This window comes from Phaenicophaeus curvirostris, unplaced genomic scaffold (genome assembly GCF_032191515.1).
Source record: "Phaenicophaeus curvirostris isolate KB17595 unplaced genomic scaffold, BPBGC_Pcur_1.0 scaffold_44, whole genome shotgun sequence".
Taxonomy (NCBI): domain Eukaryota; kingdom Metazoa; phylum Chordata; class Aves; order Cuculiformes; family Cuculidae; genus Phaenicophaeus; species Phaenicophaeus curvirostris.
This window is the reverse complement of record NW_027206667.1, coordinates 115,824-131,918: the sequence shown is the minus strand read 5'-3', so window position 1 is coordinate 131,918 and position 16,095 is coordinate 115,824. Positions and strand designations below refer to the sequence as shown.

The window sequence follows — 16,095 nt, the reverse complement described above, 5'->3', positions numbered from 1 at the left end:
GGGCTGCAGGGATCGGGCACTGGTGGAGTTGAAGGTCCAGAGGGATAGAATCATCGAATCATAGAATAACCAGGTTGGAAGAGACCCACCGGATCATCGAGTCCAACCATTCCTATCAAAGACTAAACCATGTCCCTTAGCACCTCGTCCACCAGTCCCTTAAACCCCTCCAGGGAAGGGGACTCAACCCCCTCCCTGGGCAGCCTCTGCCAGTGCCCAATCACCATTTCTGTGAAGAATTTTTTCCTAATGTCCAGCCTGAACCTCCCCTGGTGGAGCTTGAGGCCATTCCCTCTCGTCCTGTCCCCTGTCCCTTGGGAGACGAGCCCAGCACCCTCCTCTCCACAATCTCCTCTCAGGGAGTTGCAGAGAGCAATGAGGTCTCCCCTCAGCCTCCTCTTCTCCAGGCTAAACACCCCCAGCTCTCTCAGCTGCTCCTCTTCTTCTCCAGCCCCGTCACCAGCTTCGTTGCTCTTCTCTGGACTCGCTCCAGAGCCTCAACATCCTTCTTGTGGTGAGGGGCCCAGAACTGAACACAGGATTCAAGATGCAGTCTCACCAGTGCCGAGTCCAGAGGGAGAAGAACCTCCCTGGACCTGCTGGTCACGCCGTTTGTGATCCAAGCCAAGATGCCATTGGCCTTCTTGGCCACCTGGGCCACTGCTGGCTCATGTTCAGTCGCTGTCAACCAACACCCTCAGGTCCCTCTCCTCCAGGCAGCTTTCCAGACAGACTTCTCCTGGTCTGGAGCTGCTCAGGGTTGTTGTGCCCCAAGGGCAGGACCCGGCATTTGGCCTTGTTAAACCTCATCCCATTGGACTCTGCCCATGGATCCAGCCTGTTCAGATCCCTTTGGAGCCTCCCGACCCTCCAGCAGATCCAGCTTCCACCCAGCTTAGTGTTGTCTGAAAACTTGCTAAGGGTGCACTCGGTGCCTTCATCCACGTCATTGATAAAGACATTGAACAGGGCTGGACCCAGCACTGAGCCCTGGGGAACCCCACTTGTCACTGGCCTCCAGCTGGAGTTAACTCCATTTCCCACCACTCTCTGGGCCCGGCCAGCCAACCAGTTTTCCACCCAGGAGAGTGTGCGCCTGTCCAGCCCAGAGGTGACAGTTTCTGAAGCAGAATGCTGTGAGAAACTGTGTCAAAGGCTTTGCTGAAGTCCAGGAAGATCCATCCACAGCCTTTCCCTCATCCAGCAGCCGAGTCACTTTGTCATAGAAGGCGATCAGGTTAGTTTGGCAAGACCTGCCTTTTGTGACCCCGTGTTGACTGGGCCTGATCACCCGGTTCTCTTGCATGAGCTTCATGATCGCACTCAAGATCACCTGCTCCATGACTTTCCCTGGCCCTGAGGTCAGACTGACAGGCCTGGAGTTCCCTGGATCCTCCCTGTGACCCTTCTTGTAGATGGGCACAACGTCAGCCTCCAGTCCAGTGGGACTTCCCCAGTCTTCCAGGACTGTTGGAAGATGATGGAAAGGGGTTTGGCCAGCACACCCGCCAGCTCCTTCAATACCCTTGGGTGAATCCCATCCAGCCCCATAGACTTGTGGGTGTCTAGTCGGGCTGGCAAGGCTCTGACCACCTCCTCTTGGATCACGGGAACCTCATTCTGCTCCTCTAGCTCCTGGGTTTGTACACAGACGGAACGACTTTCTTTACAATTAAAGACTGAGGCAAAGAAGGCATTAAGTACCTCAGCCTTTTCCTCATCCCCTGTCACTGTTGTTCCTTCTGCATCCAATAGGGACTGGATGGTCTCCCTAGTCCTCCTTTTATTATTTATATATTTATAGAAAGTTTTCTTTTTGTCTTTCACAGACTTTGCCAATCTGATTTCTAGTTGAGCCTTCGCCCTTCTGATTTTTTCTCTACACAATCTCACCTCCCTCCTGTAGTCCAGAGGCCTGTCCCCTCTTCCAGAGCCCATAAACATTTCTGTTCTTCTTGATATCACTCAAGATCTCTCTGTTCAACCAAGCTGGTTTTCTTCCCTGCCGGCTTTTTTTCCGGAACATGGGATGGCTTTCTCCTGAGCTGCTAGGACTTTTCTCCTGAGCTGCTAGGATGTGGGACAGGTGAGGAGTATAGTCAGGACACCATTTCAGGAAAGCAGACTCCCAGCTGGTCAAGGAATTACTCAGTAGGATCCCCTGGGATGACGTCCTCCAAGACAAGGGAGCAGAACAGAGCTGGAAGATGGTTTCCGTGCAACACAAGAGCGCTCAGTCCCCGTCTGTAGGAAATCAAGCAGGGAAGGGAAGAGACCGGCGTGTCTGAGTCGAGACCCGCTGGTTAAACTCAAGAAGAAGAGGTAGCCGCACGGGCAGGACAAGCAGGGATGGGGAACCTGGGATGTTCCTCAGGACGCTGCCCGGTTGTGTAGGGATGGAGCCAGGAAGGCCACGGCACAGCTGGAGCTGAACTTGGCGAGGGAAGGGAAGACCAACGAGAAGAGCTTCTACAGGTCCATCCACCAAAAGAGGAAGGTCAAAGAGAACCTATCCCACTGATGGTTGGAAACGGTGATCACGGCTCAGCAGACAAGGAGAAGGCTGAGGGACTTAACAACGTTTCTGCTCACTCTTCGCTGATAACCGCTCTCCTCTCCCCTCCCGCGTCATGGGACAGCAGGATGGTGACCAGGGGGATAAACCCTCTCCCACTGGAGAGGACGATCAGGTTCGTGACCAGCTGAGGAACCCGAACATTTATAAGTCTATGGGAGCTGAGGAGCTGCACCCCGGAGCCCTTAGGGGACTGGCAGATGTGGTTGCCCAGCCACTCTCCGTGATATTTGAAAAGTCACGGCAGGTGGGAGAAGTCCCTGGGGACTGGAAGAAGGGGAACGTCGTGCCTGTTGTTAAAAAGGGAACGCAAGTCAGGGGATCACTGACCTGCCAGCCTCCCCCCTGTGCCTGGGGAGATCGTGGGACAGATGCTCCTAGAAGCTCTGCTCAAGCCCATGGAGGACAGGGAGGTGATTAACGGCAGCCAGCACGGCTTCACCAGGGAAGGTCCCGTATGACCAGCTTAGTGGGTGACCTCAGCAGTGGACACGGGTGATCCGATGGATGGGATCTACCTGGGCTTCTGTAAAGCCTCTGACATGGTCCCCCCCAGCATCCTTCTCTCTAAACTGGAGAGAGATGGATTTGATGGGTGGATGGTTCAGTGGAGAAGAACCTGGTTGGATGGTCGTGTTCGAAGCGTAGTGGTCAATGGCTTCAAGTCCAGATGGAGGATGGTGACCAGTGGTGTCCCTCAGGGGTCCGTACTGGGATCGGTGCTGTTGAATATCTTCAGCAGTGACGCAGACAGCGAGATCGAGGGCCCTCTCAGCAAGTTTGGAGGTCACAGCAAGCTGAGTGGGGCAGGTGCCACACTTGAAGGACAGGATCATCCCGAGGGACCTGGACAGGCTGGAGAAGTGGGGCTGGGAGAACCTCATGAGGTTCAACAGGGCCAAGTGCAGGGTCCTACACCTGGGTCAGGGCAATCCCCGACTTCAGTACACGACGGGGGATGATGGGATGGAGAACAGCATGAGGAGGAGGACTTGGGGTGCTGGGGGAGGAGAACCTCAACCTGAGCTGGCAACGTGTGCTCACAGCCCAGAATCCAAGCGCGTCCTGGGCTGCATCAGAAGCCACGCGGCCAACAGGGCGAGGGAGGGGATTGTCCCCTCTGCTCCACTCGGGTGAGACCTCATCTGGAGTGTTGTCTCCACTTCTGGAACCCTCAAGATGAGAAGGAGATGGAGCAGTAGGAACGGGTCCAGGGGAGGCAACAAGGATGAACCGAGGGCTGGAGCATACGAGGAGAGGCTGAGAGAGTTGGGGTTGCAGCCCAACTCTCTCTGCCTGGAGAAGAGAAGGCTCCGAGGAGAGCTTAGAGCAGCTTCCAGTGCCTGAAGGGGCTCCAAGAGAGCTGGGGAGGGGCTGTTCCCAAAGGCTTGGGGTGACAGGACAAGGGACAATGGGGATAAACTGGAGAGGGGCAGAGTTCGACTGGACATAAGGAGAAATCTCTTCACCATGAGGATGGGGAGGAACTGGAACATGTTGCCCCGGAAGGTTGCATCTGCCCCTTCCCTGGAGGGGTTCCAGGCCAGGTTGGATGGGGGATTGGAGCCCCTGATCCAGTGGGAGGTGTCCCTGCCCAGGGCCAGAGGGCTGCAACTGGATGAGCTTTAAGGTCTCCGCCAACCCAAACCATTCTATGATTCTGTGACTCTATGACTCTACAATAATAACATGAAAATCAGTCCTTGGGAAGGAAAAGAATGTTGGAAAATCTATAGATGGGAAATCTCTCCAGTCCCAGCTCTGGTCTCGCTGCCCACGGCTGATGGAGATGACGGCCCCGCGGTGCCCAGGCTGGGTGAGGGATGCTGGCTTCCCAGAACTCCCAGCATGGGATGGGTTGGGCTGGAAGGGACCTCAAAGCCCATCCAGGTCCCATCCTGGTGGTGCTAATGCTGGTGGCGATGGAGATCATGGAATTGTGGAATGGTTTGGATTGTGAGAGACCTCAAAACTCATCTAGTTTGACTCGTGGTGGTGCTAATACTGATGGTGATGGAGAACGTGGAATGGTTTGGGTTGGAAGGGACCTCCAAGCCCATCCCGATCCTCCCCTGGCCATGGGCAGGGACACCTCCCACTGGATCAGGGTCTCCAAAGCTCCTCCAGCATGAACCCCTCCAGGGATGGGGCAGCTCGGGTTTCTCTGGCGTCCTGGGCCAGGGCCTCCCCTCCTTCATTCCCATCCCTTCTGGTAGGAAAAGGCCCTGGGGCACTGGTCGACAGCAGCCCAACAGGATCCAGCAGTGGCCCCGGAGGCCCAGGTGGCCACCAGCATCCTGGCTGGGGTCACCATGGGGTGTCCAGCAGGCACAGGGATGGGATCGTCCCCTGGGGAGGCCGCACCTGGAACCTTGGGGTCAGTTTTGGGCTCCTCACTCCAAGAGGGACCTGGAGGAGCTGGAGAGCGTCCGGAGAAGGGGATGGAGACCCTGGGAAGGGCCGTGGTTTGGGAGTGACCTCGGGTCAAGAGTTGGATTGGATCTGGAAGGACTTTTCCAACCCAACCCATTCCAACGTTCCCTGGTTCCAAGAGGGACCTGGAGGGGCTGGAGAACGTGTGGAGAAGGGACCGGACCTGGGAGGGGTGTGGAGAGGCCGGGAAGGGTGTGAGGGGTCTGAGGGGGCTTTGGTGTGGAGAAGAGGAGCTGAGGGGAGCCCTTGTCGCTCTCTGCAGCTGGCAGGGAGGAGGTTGGAGCGAGGTGGGTGCTGGTCTCTTCTCCCAAGGAACAAGGGATGGGACGAGAGGGACCGTCCTCCAGTTGGGCGAGGGGAGGGGGAGACGTGAGCTGCACCCACAGCTGGATCCCAGTGCCTCCCAGTCTGCCCAGCTCAGCTCCCAGTGCCTCCCAGTCTTCCCACATCAGCTCCCAGTGCCTCCCAGTATGCCCAGCTTGGCTCCCAGAGCCTCCCAGTCTGCCCAGCTCAGCTCCCAGTGCCTCCCAGTCTCCCCATCTCCCTCCCAGTGCCTCCCAGTCTCCCCATCTCCCTCCCAGTGCCTCCCAGTGTCCCCAGCAAGGTTGCAGTGAAGCCCCCAGTGCAGCTCTCAGTGTTTATCAAGCATCGAGGCAGCAGCGGGGGGGCTGGGGGGAGCCCGCAGTGGGGCAGGTGGGGGTCGGGGGGCTGGGGGGCACAGACGGCGCTGGAGCGGCTGCGCAGGAGCTGGGGTTCCTTCAGGAGCTCTGGGGGGGGAAAGGGAGGAGATGAGGGGGGCAGAGACCCCAAACCCCAGGGAACCACCACAATCCAGAGACCCCCAAACCCCAAGTCCCACCAAACCCCATGGACCCTGCAAACCCCAGGTCCCCATAGATCCCAAGGATCCTGAAACCCTAGAAACACCCATTGCCCCAGATCCCTTAAAGCCTCAGGACCCCCAGACTCCAGGCACACCAAAACCAAAGAGACCCCAAAACCCCAGACACCAACAACACCCACAGACCGCAAAGATCCACCCAAACCCCAGGTTCCCTCCAGACCGCAGGTCACCCCCAGACCCCAATGACCTCCAGACCCAGGGACCCCAAGACTCCAGGGAGCACCATGAACACTATGGACTCTGCAAAGACCAGGGACTAATACAAACCCCAGGGACACCCAAACCCAGGACCCCCCGAACCCAACGTTTCCCCCCCGCCCCCAAATCCCAGAGACCCTCCAACCCCAAGGACACTCCAGACCCCAGAGATCCCCAAACCCCAAGTGCCCCCAAACACCAGGAACCCCTCAAACCCCAGATCCCCCCAGACCTCATGGACCCCCAGTCCCTAGGTCTCCACCAGCCCTTGGGATCTCTCGAGGTCCTGGAACCCCTAGAGACCTGAGGGACCTTCCCAAACCCCAGGGACTGAATTGAAACTCAGGGACTCAAACCCCAGAGACCCCCAAACCCCATGTGCCCGCAAACCTGAAGGATACCCAAGTCCCACCAAACCCCAAGGATCCCGAAACCCTAGAAACACCCAATGTCCCAGATCCCTTTAAATCCTAGGGACCCCCAGACTCCAGGGACCCCAAAACCAAAGAGAACCCCAGATCACAATGACCCCCCAAACCCCACGCCTCCCCAGGACCCAATGATCTCCCAGACCCTAATGACTCCCCAAAGACCCAGATACCCACAGACCCTAATGATGCCCCCAGACCCCAATGAACCCCCAGAATGAAATGACACCCCAGACTGCAATGATCCTCCAAAGTCCAGGTCCTCCCAGACCCCAATAACTCCCAAGACCCCAATGAACCCCCAAACCCCAGGACTCCCATACCCCAAAGACCCCCTCCCGAATCCCAGGTCCCCCCAGATCCCAATGATCCCCAAGACCTCAATGAGCCCCAAAACCCAGTGAGCCCCAAGAACTCCAAGGCCCCCCAATCCCCACATCCCCACCAAACCCCGGGCCCCCCAGATCCCTCAAAGCCCCAGATCCCAAAGACCCCTGAAATCCCAGGTCCTCCACAGAACCCAATGACCCCCTAAACCCCAATGAAACCCCAGACCCCAATGACACCCAGACCCCACTGAGCCCCAGCCCACTGTCCCCCTGTCCCCCGCTGACCTTGTTGCGACCGTAGAGGACGAGCCCCAGCGCCAGGAAGACGAAGCCCAGCACGAAGCCCCCCACCCCCGTCAGCATCTTGCTCCTGGCGCCGTCCGCCTGCAGCTCTGCGGGGCCGAGAGCAGGGGCTCAGGGCTCGGGGGGCCCCGTCCCACTCCCCCTGCCCCCAGCCCAGGCTCTTACCCCACGCCTGGGTGACGGGGCGCTGCAGGCTGGCGTGCTCCACCTGGCACGTGTAGGTCTCCCCATGCTGTGGGATGGTTTCCAGCATCACCAGCACCTGGTAGGTCCAGTCTCCGTTCTGCATCACGTCCGTGGACACCACGCCCTCCACCTCCTCCTGCCCGTTCTTGAACCACTTCACCTCGATCTCGGCGGGGTAGAAATCCGTCACGGCACAAACCAGCCTGTCGGGCTGGGGCAGGGAGCCCGACTGCACGGGGTGGATTTCCACCTGGGGCTGCACTGGGGGAGAGCGCCAGAGAGCTGCCCCGGGGCTGCCAGAGCCCAGGGGCCACCCAGCCTGGACCAGGGCTCGCCCTCTGCTCCCCAGACAGGGGGCCGGGGGCTCGCGGGGCAGGCCGGGAGGCAGAGAGCACAGAGGCGCTGCTGGGAGAGGGCTCCGACACCCTCAAGACGAGCCGGAGCTCTCCAGGGGCGAGAAAGCATGGAATGGCGAGGCTGGGAAGGACCTTGGAGACCCTCAAGCCCAAATGGAATGACTGTCCAGGTATGAGGAACCAGACAGCAATGAATTGCGAGGTTGGGAAAGACCTTGGAGACCCTCAAGGCCAACCAGAGCTCTCCAGGTTAGAGGGACTGGAAATCATTGAATCAATAATTTGGGAAAGACGTTGGAGACCCTGAAGCCCAGTTGGAGCTCTCCATGTACGAAGAATCAGAAAGCATTGAATCGCAAGGTTGGGAAAGAGTTTGGAAATCCTCAAGGCCACCTGGAGCTCTCCAGGAGCGAGAAACCATTGAATCACAATGTGGGGAAAGACCTTGGAAACCCTCAAGCTCAGCCTGGAGAAGCTTTACAGCAAAGAGGAACCAGAAAGCAGTGAATCACGAGGTTGGGAAGGACTTTGGAGACCTTCAAACCCAACCAGTACAAGCTCTCTAGGTTCGAGAGACCAGAAAATATTGAATCGCTAGGTTGGGAAGGACCTTGGAGACCCTCAAGGCCAACTGGACGCGGCCACTGCTAACCCAGATCTCCGAGCACTTCATCTGCCCGGCTTGGGAACCCCTCCAGGGATGGGGACTCCACCACCTCCCTGCGCAGCCGTTCCAGGGCCTGAGAGCCCTTCTGGGGAAGAAAGTTGTGCTGCCGTCCAAGCCGAAGCCCTGTGGCCACCACCCAGCCCCGTCCTCGTCCAGCGGGTCGGTCTCTTCTCGCCAGGAACAAGCGATGGGATGAGAGGAACCCCCTGCGGCTGGGCCAGGGGAGGTTTGGGCTGGAGACTGGGCTGTGGGCAGGGCCGGGAGCTGGACTGGAGGAGCCCTGGGGGTCCCGTCCAGCCGCGGCCGTGGTGGGGCTGGGGGCCTCGGGGAAGGGCGCGGGGGCTCTGCGCGAGCGCGGCACGGACACGCGCTGCCCTCCTGCGCCCGGGGGCTTGGCTCGTGCCCGACCCCCGGAGAGGGGCTGCCACGCGCTCACCTCGACGATCCACGGTGAAAGGAGTCCACGCCTCGTAGTTGTGTCGGCAGAACGTGTCCACTGCAGCCCGTAAATACTGCAGGAAATCCTCCTGGCTGTTGAACTGTTTGGCAACAGGCTCGCCCAGGGGGGTGTCGGCCACGAAGACCCCCACATCGCTGTCGAAGTGCACGAGCTGCTCCCGGTTGTAGATGTATCTCTGCACTAACCTCACCCGCTCGGTGCCGTTGGTGAAGTAGCAGTCGGATTTCTGCTGGTGCTCGAAGAATCCTGTTGGAGCAGAGCTGGGGTGAGGAGCCGCTGCCCCTTTCAAATCCATCCCTTCCCTCTGGATCCACTCCCAAAATCTTGGTACAGACCTTCCCTCTGGATCCATCCCTTCCCTCTGGATCCATCCCTTCCCCCTAGCCCCATACATTCCTTCCAGATCCATCCCTTCCCCCCAGCTTCATCCCTTCCCCCTAACTCCATCCCTTCCCCCAAGCTCCATCCCTTCCCCTAGCTCCATCCCTTCCCTCTGGATCCAGCCCTTCCTTCTAGCTCCACCCCTTCCCCCTAGGCCCATCACTTCCCCCTAACTCCATCCCTTCCCCCCAGGGCTCTGCCTGGGAACAGCTGAGGCGCCCTCGGGGCTCCCTGCCATTGGCCCACAGCTTGGAGAGCTTCTCCTGCCCCAGCTGCCCCGTCCTTCTCCTCTGGGGGCATCTCTTCCCCTGGATGCACCACTGCCCTCTGGATCCATCCCTGCCCTCTGGGTCCATCCCTGCCCTCTGGGTCCATCCCTGCCCTCTGGATCCATCCCTTCCCCCTGGATCCATCCCTGCCCTCTAGGTCTGTCACTTCCCCCTGGCTCCATCCCTTCCCTCTGGATCCAGCCCTTCCCTCTAGCTCCTTCCCTTCCCTCTACCTCCATCCCTACCTCCTGTCTCCATCCCTACCCCCTATCTCCATCCCTTCCTTCTAGCTCCATCCCTTCCCTCCAGGTCAATCCCTTCCCCAAGGCTCCATCAATTCCCTCCAGCTCCATCCCTTCCCCCTAGCTCCATCCCTTCCCTCTGGATCCAGCCCTTCCCCAGGCTCATGCCCGGGGACCCCCTTTCCCCATGCCACCCCCTCTCCCCCTGGCTCGCCCTCGCGGCCCCCCAAGCCGGGGTTGGGCTCCGGCCCCCCGGCAGCGCCCAGCACCTCCCCACGCCGTGGGGCTGAGCTCACCTCGGCTCTCCTCGCCGGCAGCCCCGTGGGCTCCCAGCGCCACCAGTGCCACCAGCACGGCCCCAGCTCCCAGCACGCCAGCAGCCCCCATGGTGCTCCCGGCACAGAAGGCAGAGGTGCCGGCACCCCCGAGCCAGCCGCACTCTGCCCCAGTGCTGCCCAGTGGCGCCACTGGCAGTCCCAGCGCGGCCCAGTGCGCAGCGCAGCTGGGCAGCATCACTCGTCTCCAGGCAGAGGCGCGGGCGCGCAGCCGTCTGTCTGTCTGCTCCTCAGGGTGCTCTGGGCCGGGGCTCTGCCTGGGAACAGCTGAGGCGCCCTCGGGGCTCCCTGCCATTGGCCCACAGCTTGGAGAGCTTCTCCTGCCCCAGCTGCCCCGTCCTCCTCACACGCAGAATCACACACACAGAATAACCAGGTTGGAAGAGACCCACCGGATCACCGAGTCCAACCGTTCCTACCAAACACTAAACCATATCCCTCAGCACCTCGTCCACCCGTGCCTTAAACGCCTCCAGGGATGGTGACTCAACCACCTCCCTGGGCAGCCTGTTCCAGTGCCCAATGACCCTTTCTGTAAAGAATTTTTTCCTAACGTCTAGCCTAAACCTCCCCTGGCGGAGCTTGAAGCCATTCCCTCTTGTCCTGTCCCCTGTCACTTGGGAGAAGAGGCCAGCACCCTCCTCTCTACAACGTCCTTTCAGGTAGTTGTAGAGAGCAATGAGGTCACCCCTCAGCCTCCTCTTCTCCAGGCTAAACAACCCCAGCTCTCTCAGCCGCTCCTCATAAGGCCTGTTCTCCAGCCCTTTCACCAGCTTTGTTGCTCTCCTCTGGACTCTCTCCAGAGCCTCAACATCCTTCTTGTGGTGAGGGGCCCAGAACTGAACACAGTATTCAAGGAGCGGTCTCACCAGTGCCGAGTACAGAGGGAGGATAACCTCCCTGGACCTGCTGGTCACGCCGTTTCTGATACAAGCCAAGATGCCATTGGCCTTCTTGGCCACCTGGGCACACTGCTGGCTCATATTCAGTCGGGTGTCAACCAACACCCCTAGGTCCCTCTCCTCCAGGCAGCTTTCTAGACAGACTTCTCCCAGTCTGTAGCACTGCATAGGGTTGTTGTGCCCCAAGTGCAGGACCCGGCATTTGGCCTTGTTAAACCTCATGCCGTTGGACTCTGCCCAGCGGTCCAGCCTGTTCAGATCCCTTTGCAGAGCCTCCCGACCCTCCAGCAGATCGACACTTCCACCCAGCTTAGTGTCGTCCCCAAACTTGCTCAGGGTGCACTCGATGCCTTCATCCAGATCATTGATGAAGACATTGAACAGGGCTGGACCCAGCACTGAGCCCTGGGGAACCCCACTTGTCACTGGCCTCCAGCTGGATTTCACACCATTTCCCACCACTCTCTGGGCCCGGCCATCCAACCAGTTTTCCACCCAGGAGAGTGTGTGCCTGTCCAGGCCAGAGGCTGACAGTTTCTCAAGCAGAATGCTGTGAGAAACTGTGTCAAAGGCTTTGCTGAAGTCCAGGAAGACCACATCCACAGCCTTTCCCTCATCCAGTAGCCGGGTCACTTTGTCATAGAAGGCGATCAGGTTAGTCTGGCAAGACCTGCCTTTTGTGAACCCATGTTGACTGGGCCTGATCACCCGGTTCTCTTGCATGTGCTTCATGACCGCACTCAAGATCACCTGTTCCATGACTTTCCCTGGCACTGAGGTCAGACTGACAGGCCTGTAGTTTCCTGGGTCCTCCCTGCGGCCCTTTTTGTAGATGGGCACAACATCAGCCTCCAGTCCAGTGGGACTTCCCCAGTCTTCCAGGACTGTTGGAAGATGATGGAAAGGGGTTTGGCCAGCACATCCGCCAGCTCCTTCAGTACCCTAGGGTGAATCCCGTCCAGCCCCATAGACTTGTGACTGTCCAGTCGGGCTAGCAAGGCTCTGACCACCTCCTCTTGGATCACGGGAGCCTCATTATGCTCCTCTAGCTCCTGGGTTAGTACACAGACGGAACGACCCTCCTTACGACTAAAGACTGAGGCAAAGAAGGCATTAAGTACCTCAGCCTTTTCCTCATCCCCTGTTACTGTTGTCCCTTCTGTGTCCAATAGGGACTGTATGGTCTCCCTAGTCTGCCTTTTATTATTTATATATTTGTAGAAAGATTTTTTGTTATCTTTCACTGACTTGGCCAATCCAATTTCTAGCTGAGCCTTAGCCCTTCTGATTTTTTCCCTACACAATCTCACTTCCCTCCTGTCCTCCTCTGGGGGCATCTCTTCCCCTGGATGCACCACTGCCCTCTGGGTCCATCCCTTCCCTCTGGGTCCATCCCTGCCCTCTGGATCCATCCCTGCCCTCTGGGTCCATCCCTGCCCTCTGGATCCATCCCTGCCCTCTGGATCCATCCCTTCCCTCTGGATCCATCCCTTCCCTCTGGGTCCATCCCTTCCCTCTGGATCCAACCCTTTCCTTTTCAACATCTTTATCAATGACCTGGATGAAGGCATCCCGGGCACCCTCAGCGACTTTGCAGAGGACACTAAGCTGGGAGGAACTGTCGATCTCCTGGGGTGTTTTGAGTCTCCAAAGGGATCTGAACAGGCTGGAACGCTGGGATCTTCCACTTCCTTCTGGGTCCATCTCTCCCCTCCAGATTCTATAATTCCCTCTGGATCCATAACTTCCCTTTCAATCCCTCTGGATCCATCCCTTCCCTCTGAATCCATCCCTTCCTTCTGGATCCATCCCTTCCCTCTGCATCCATCCACTCAGGCTGGATATTAGGAAATTTTTTTCATGGCAAGGGTCATTGGGCACTGGGACAGGCTGCCCAGGGAGGGGGTTGAGTTTCCTGGAGGTGTTTAAGGGATGGGTGGACGAGGTGCTGAGGTTTAGTGGCCGACAGGAATGGTTGGACTCGATGATCCAAAAGGCCTTTTCCAACCTGGTGATTCTATCATTCATTCTCATTCAATCCATCCTGTCTGGATCCAAGCCTTCCCTCTGGGTCTAACACTTGCATCGGGGCCCATCTCTTTCCTCCCATCTTATCATTTCCCTCTAGGTCCATCCCTTCCCTCTCGGTTCATCCCTTCCCTCTGGATCCAACCCTTCCCTCTAGGTTCATCCCTTCCCTCTGGATCCATCCCTTCCCTCTGGATCCATCCCTTCCCTCTGGATCCATCCTTTCCCTCTGGATCCATCCCTTCCCCTTTCAACATCTTTATCAATGACCTGGATGAAGGCATCCAGGGCACCCTCAGTGACTTTGCAGAGGACACTAAGCTGGGAGGAGCTGCCGATCTCCTGGTGGATTTTGAGTCTCCAAAGAGATCTGAACAGGCTGGAACGCTGGGATCCATCACTTCCCTTGGGGTCAATCTCTCCCCTCTAGATCCTGTAATTCCCTCTGGATCCATAGCTTCCCTTTCAATCCATCCCTTCCCTCTGGATCCATAACTTCATTTTCAATCCATCCCTTCCCTCTGGCTCCAACCCTTCCCTCTGGGTCCATCTCGTCCCTCTGGATCCATCTCTTCCCTCAGACCCCACCCTTCCCCCTAGCTCCATCCCTTCGCCCTAGCTCCATCTCACCCCTGTAGGTCCATCCCTTCTCTCTGGTTCCATCCCTTCTCTCTGTATCCAACACTTCCCTCCAGGAGAATCCATTCGCTCCAGGTCCATCCCTTCCCCCTGGATCCACCCTTTCCCCCTAGTTCTATCTCTTCCCTCCAGGTCCATCCCTTCCCTCTAGCTCCATCCCTTCCCTCCGGAACCATCCCTTCCCTCCAGGTCCATCCCCTCGCTCTAGCTCCATCTCTTCCCTCTTAGTCCATCCCTGCCTCCTAGTTCCATCCTTTCGCCCTAACTCCATCTCTTCCCCCTAGCTCCATTCCTTCCCTCTAGGTCTGTCACTTCCCCCTGGCTCCATCCCTTCCCTCTGGGTCCAGCCCTTCCCTCTAGCTCCTTCCCTTCCCTCTACCTCCATCCCTATCTCCTGTCTCCATCACTACCCCCTATCTCCATCCCTTCCTTCCAGCTCCATCCCTTCCCTCCAGGTCAATCCCTTCCCCCTAGCTCCATCCCTTCCCTCCAGCTCCATCCCTTCCCCAGGGTCATGCCCGGGGACCCCCTTTCCCCATGCCACCCCCTCTCCCCCTGGCTCGCCCTCACGGCCCCCCAAGCCGGGGTTGGGCTCCAGCCCCCCGGCAGCGCCCAGCACCTCCCCACGCCATGGGGCTGAGCTCACCTCGGGTCTCGTCGCCGGCAGCCCCGTGGGCTCCCAGCGCCACCAGTGCCACCAGCACGGCCCCAGCTCCCAGCACGCCAGCAGCCCCCATGGTGCTCCCGGCACAGAAGGCAGAGGTGCCGGCACCCCCGAGCCAGCCGCACTCTGCCCCAGTGCTGCCCAGTGGCGCCACTGGCAGTCCCAGCGCGGCCCAGTGCGCAGCGCAGCTGGGCAGCATCACTCGTCTCCAGGCAGAGGCGCGGGCGCGCGGCCGTCCGTCTGTCTGCTCCTCAGGGTGCTCTGGGCCGGGGCTCTGCCTGGGAACAGCTGAGGCGCCCTCGGGGCTCCCTGCCATTGGCCCACAGCTTGGAGAGCTTCTCCTGCCCCAGCTGCCCCGTCCTCCTCCTTTGGGGGCATCTCTTCCCCTGGATGCACCACTGCCCTCGGGATCCATCCCTGCCCTCTGGGTCCATCCCTTCCCTCTGGGTCCATCCCTTCCCTCTGGATCCATCCCCTCCCTCTGGATCCATCCCTGCCCTCTGGATGCATCCCTTCCCTCTGGATCCATCCCTGCCCTCTGGGTCCATCCCTTCCCTCTTGATGCATCCCTGCGCTCTGGGTCCATCCCTTCCCTCTGGATCCATCCCTTCCCTCTGGATCCATCCCTTTCCTTTTCAACATCTTTATCAATGACCTGGATGAAGGCATCCAGGGCACCCTCAGCGACATTGCAGAGGACACTAAGCTGGGAGGAGCTGTCGATCTCCTGGAGGGTTTTGAGTCTCCAAAGAGATATGAACAGGCTGGAACGCTGGGATCCAGCACTTTGCTCTGGGTCCATCTCTCCCTTCTAGATCCTATAATTCCCCCTGCATCCATAACTTCCCTTTCAATCCATCCCTTCCCTCTGGATCCATAACTTCCCCCTGGATCCATCCCTTCCCTCTGGGTCCTTCCCTTCCCTCTGGATTCATCACTTCCCTCTGGGTCCATCCCTTCCCTTTGGGGCCGTCCATTCAGGCTGGATATTAGGAAAATTTCTTGATGGAAAGGGTCATGGGGCACTGGAACAGGCTGCCCAGGGAGGGGGTTGAGTTTCCTGGAGGTGTTTAAGGGATGGGTGGACGAGGTGCTGAGGTTTAGTGGCCGACAGGAATGGTTGGAGTCAATGATCCAAGAGGTCTTTTCCAACCTGGTGATTCTATCATTCCATCTCATTCAATCCATCCTGTCTGGATCCAAGCCTTCCCTCTGGGTCTAACACTTGCACAGGGGCCCATCTCATTCCTCCCATCTTATCATTTCCCTCTAGGTCCATCCCTTCCCTCTGGATCCATCCCTTCCCTCTGGATCCATCCCTGCCCTCTGGGTCCATCCCTTCCCTCTGGGTCCATCCCTTCAGGCTGGACATTAGGGAAAAGCATCTCATGGAAAGGGTCTTTGGGCCCTGGCAGAGGCTGCCCAGGGAGGGGGTTGAGTCACCTTCCTGGAGGGGTTTAAGGGACGGGTGGACGAGGTGCTGAGGGACATGGGTCAGTGATTGATGGGTATGGTTGGACTCGATGATCCAGAGGGTCCTTTCTACCTACTGATTCTGTGATTCTGTCATTCTGTGATCCTACTCTGGGACTTCAACCACCCCAACATCTGATGGAAAAGCATCCCGGCAAGCTGTGGGCAATCCAGGAGACTCCTGGAGTGCATTGAGGGTCACTTCTTAGCGCAGCTGATAGAGACCCCGACCTGAGGAGATGCAAAACTGGACCTGGTGGTCACCAATACAAGCGAACTGACCAGTGACATTAGGTTCGGTGGCAGCCTGGGCTGCAGGGATT

General features: G+C 58.5%; 1 protein-coding gene across 3 annotated transcripts; it reads right to left on the bottom strand.

Annotated features, from left to right (window-relative positions):
* Positions 1–5,643: 5,643 nt before the first annotated feature.
* LOC138733892 (class II histocompatibility antigen, B-L beta chain-like) lies at positions 5,644–14,550 on the bottom strand. 3 transcript variants are annotated; one of them, XM_069881407.1, is made up of 5 exons: positions 14,282–14,550; positions 8,816–9,085; positions 7,336–7,617; positions 7,153–7,259; positions 5,644–5,775 (listed from the first exon to the last, which is right to left on the bottom strand). In XM_069881407.1, exons 1-5 carry the CDS (start codon positions 14,496–14,498, stop codon positions 5,767–5,769), a joined length of 885 nt encoding a protein of 294 aa, XP_069737508.1. In that variant the 5' UTR covers positions 14,499–14,550; the 3' UTR covers positions 5,644–5,766. The 3 variants fall into 3 exon arrangements, with proteins under 3 accessions (XP_069737508.1, XP_069737507.1, XP_069737509.1); XM_069881406.1 differs by lacking the exon at positions 14,282–14,550 and adding an exon at positions 10,028–10,256; XM_069881408.1 differs by lacking the exons at positions 5,644–5,775; positions 7,153–7,259; positions 14,282–14,550 and adding an exon at positions 10,028–10,256 and having other exon boundaries at positions 7,525–8,624.
* Positions 14,551–16,095: the final 1,545 nt, after the last annotated feature.

What these genes read in the sequence shown, in the direction of transcription:
- LOC138733892 (XM_069881407.1), bottom strand. Translation starts at nt 14,498, where the DNA reads ATGCTGCCCAGCTGCGCTGCGCACTGGGCCGCGCTGGGACTGCCAGTG. An exon ending in TGCCGGCGACGAGACCCGAG is followed by an intron (nt 9,086 to 14,281) that starts GTGAGCTCAGCC and finishes CTGCTCCAACAG; the next exon opens with GATTCTTCGAGCACCAGCAG. An exon ending in TTTCACCGTGGATCGTCGAG is followed by an intron (nt 7,618 to 8,815) that starts GTGAGCGCGTGG and finishes GCTCTCCCCCAG; the next exon opens with TGCAGCCCCAGGTGGAAATC.